The sequence below is a fragment of the Lathyrus oleraceus genome, chromosome 5, assembly GCF_024323335.1.
Source record: "Lathyrus oleraceus cultivar Zhongwan6 chromosome 5, CAAS_Psat_ZW6_1.0, whole genome shotgun sequence".
NCBI lineage: Eukaryota > Viridiplantae > Streptophyta > Magnoliopsida > Fabales > Fabaceae > Lathyrus > Lathyrus oleraceus.
In genome coordinates this window covers 498,384,872-498,387,935 of record NC_066583.1, presented here as the reverse complement: position 1 = coordinate 498,387,935, position 3,064 = coordinate 498,384,872, and the positions used below count along the sequence as shown (strand labels likewise).

General features: G+C 26.6%; 1 protein-coding gene across 1 annotated transcript; it reads right to left on the bottom strand.

The window, feature by feature from the left end:
• Positions 1 to 1,863: 1,863 nt before the first annotated feature.
• Positions 1,864 to 2,406, bottom strand: LOC127085720 (agamous-like MADS-box protein AGL62). The gene has a single exon (XM_051026230.1). It carries the CDS (start codon positions 2,404 to 2,406, stop codon positions 1,864 to 1,866), a length of 543 nt encoding a protein of 180 aa, XP_050882187.1.
• Positions 2,407 to 3,064: the final 658 nt, after the last annotated feature.

The window sequence follows — 3,064 nt, the reverse complement described above, 5'->3', positions numbered from 1 at the left end:
TTACCATCTTTCTTTGGGGATTATCGGCTGAGCATTTTCAGTGTGGTTCATTTGAAGTAGTAGAAACAACCTTATTTTTAGAGGAAAGATTATATCGGTAAAGGACACAATCAACTCGGTTAAATTTTTCTCTTGCAGATGATTGTTTGTAGATTCTAGTGTCCCTAACTATTGTGCTTTCTATGATTGGTTTTCTTCTCCTATTAACTGTTTAAAGCGGAAGTAATATTCCCAGTTATCTTGTTGTTTAAGGGCTTGAGTGCCTCTTGTGGTCTTTTAGTTAATTACATTGCCTATTAAAAAAATATTTCGTAAAGGTTGAGAATGTAAGTCTCTCTTTTCTTCTTTCCTTGGTGGTGTTGATCCCCTATTAGTGGTCCAGCTGCCTTGAAGTCTAATTTGATTTATTTTTTTGTGCAGTACTTAGAGGATTGTTTTTTAATGTTGTCTCATGGCGACTTGTTTTGTTATATGCTCTTGTAAATATTTTTTTATACTATTTGAATTTGCTTAATTTTATTGTTGTATCTCTTAGTACATTGTATGCTAATCATTTTGCTCCTATATACTTGATTTGAGCTTTTTTTACACTATTTTATTAATATTATTTCTCCTTTCAAAATAAATGGGATGTATAGTATTAAAAAAAATATACTATAAAAATGTTAAGAACAACAAAGTTATTTTGCCTCTATGAATAACTATATTAATAATCTCATTTTGTTAAAAATGCAATCTTTAATGTAATCATCTTTTTAAATTAAGTTCAAGATTACAAGAGTAATAAAATCTTAAATCTTAATGTTGAAGTCCTCTTATTTACCTTTTAAACATTATTAAAAGATTTTGACTTTGGAAAAACAATAACATGTGAGATGTTAAATATTTGACTATATAAGTATTTAGCATTCAAAACCATATGTTAATTAGACTCAGCAAAAATAATTGGATTCCATTGGATTCTCTTCATAAATATATAGATGAAAATATAAACTTCAAAATAAATAAGATTAGTACTAATAATAGCTAGCTATCAACATATTTACACAGATATTTCGTTAACAGTTTGATGCTTTATCACCATAACACTTTAGATGTATAGTTTTCTTGAATTCGTATTTGGTGGAAGAAAATGAAACATTATTTATATTACTACATTGATATTGTTGTACATTCTAATGGTGGATTGTGTCACTTTCATTTTTTTTTAAAAAGGGGATCACATAAATTTTAAATTTAAATAGTTTTTTCGTCCCAGCAAGTTAAAGTGTTTTTGGTTTTAGTCTTTAAATTATTTTATTTTATTGAAAATAATCTTTGAATATTAAAATCATTTTGTTTTTAGTCTCTAAAAAAAAAATCTAAAAAAAAAATCAAAGAAGAAAACCTACAGATTTCGATTTTAAGAACTAAAACCAAAAAAATTTAACATTTAGGAATTATTTCCTATAAGAAAAATTAAGAACTAAAACAAAAAACTATTTAAACCTAAATTTTAATACTACATATGTGTAGTAGTGAAAATCACACATACTAACATTTATAAATATATAATAATACAAGAGACGAGAATGTGAAATTTTATTGCCAAAAATCCTTGGGAAAGGAAGAATTATTTTCAATCATACTTGTTACCGTGAATTTTTTATATTGAAAATAGGAAGTTGATAGGAAATGCCTAACTAGTGAAGTACCATAATCTAATTGACTGCTAAAAATTCATAACCAAACCTCCCAAAAAAAAAAGTCAAAGATACCCATTTCTAAAACCAAGATAATATGAATTATGATGAGCAGGAACAATATTGATCCCAAGTCCAAAGTTGTTGTCTAATGAATTATAACGTCCAAATCCATTAGGTCTCATGTTTGACGAAAATGCATTAATTGTTCTATGGTGCATTTGTTAACAAAATTTCCCATGTTCTTCTTCAACTCCTCAATCGATCCCTTTAATTGAACCAATTCATGCAAGGCAAGCTCATCAATTGGACTCTCCCACCAAAATTGGTTTTGCCTAACTTTCCTCATTTTTTCTATCTCTTCCCTTTGTTTCTGTTCAATCTCCAAATCGTTAAAAAGTTCAGTCAATTGAATGTTAAGATCAAGAACATTAGTATTTCTATGAGCCTCGACAAGTTGGTAAGCACTAGATTCTGGTGGAGGATTGCGAGTCAAATAACGACCAACGATAGACTCAACTTCTGGATGACCAAAAGAAAATGCTTTGTCGGCCGGAGAGAAAACTACAATTGCAATCTCAACACCACAAAGAATGCAAAGTTCACTAACTTTTTTAAATAGTCCCCAACGACGTTTGGAAAAAGTAACTTGCAAATGAGTTTTTTTTAGTATTTTTTCAATAGAAATTTTGTATCTTCCTAAACTAGACTTTTTCTTTGACATGACAAAAAAGATAATTGAAAACTAAATTTGTTTTTTTTTTTTTCAAGATGGGAAACTAACATGAGTATATATACATAAATTTTTTGATCTAGACATATAATTCAATTAACTTTCCTTTGATGTATTTTATTTCTTTTTATTATTTGTCTAAAACTAGGAAGTTATATAATCTTTCATCTTAATACTCAATTGATGTATGAGATAGAATTAGTTGGCATCTTAAAAGGATTTTTTATCATTACAATACTATATTTATGTAATAAAAAATATGATTGCAAAAATTACAACACAATATTAAATTCTTGATATTAAAGACATTATGTTTATAACTTTATATAGAACTTTTTTAATTGACAAGCATAATTTAAAAATCATAATGATATTTATTATTTAATTTAAAATAATTATTTACCCTTTTTTGAAAATTAAAATATTAAATCTTTTTACACTGAAATATTAATTTTTTGAAGATTATTAATTTATTTATAAATATTATTTTGGAGAAGGTTATCCAGAGTACTCTAAAATTGGATCCAATAAACTTTAATATTAAAAATCTAATTAACATAATTGTTTTCTTTACTACCATTTAACACGTCATAACTAGTAGGTCTCTCATGAGTTGGCTTAAAGTTATTTTAGCCACACATAAATGGAC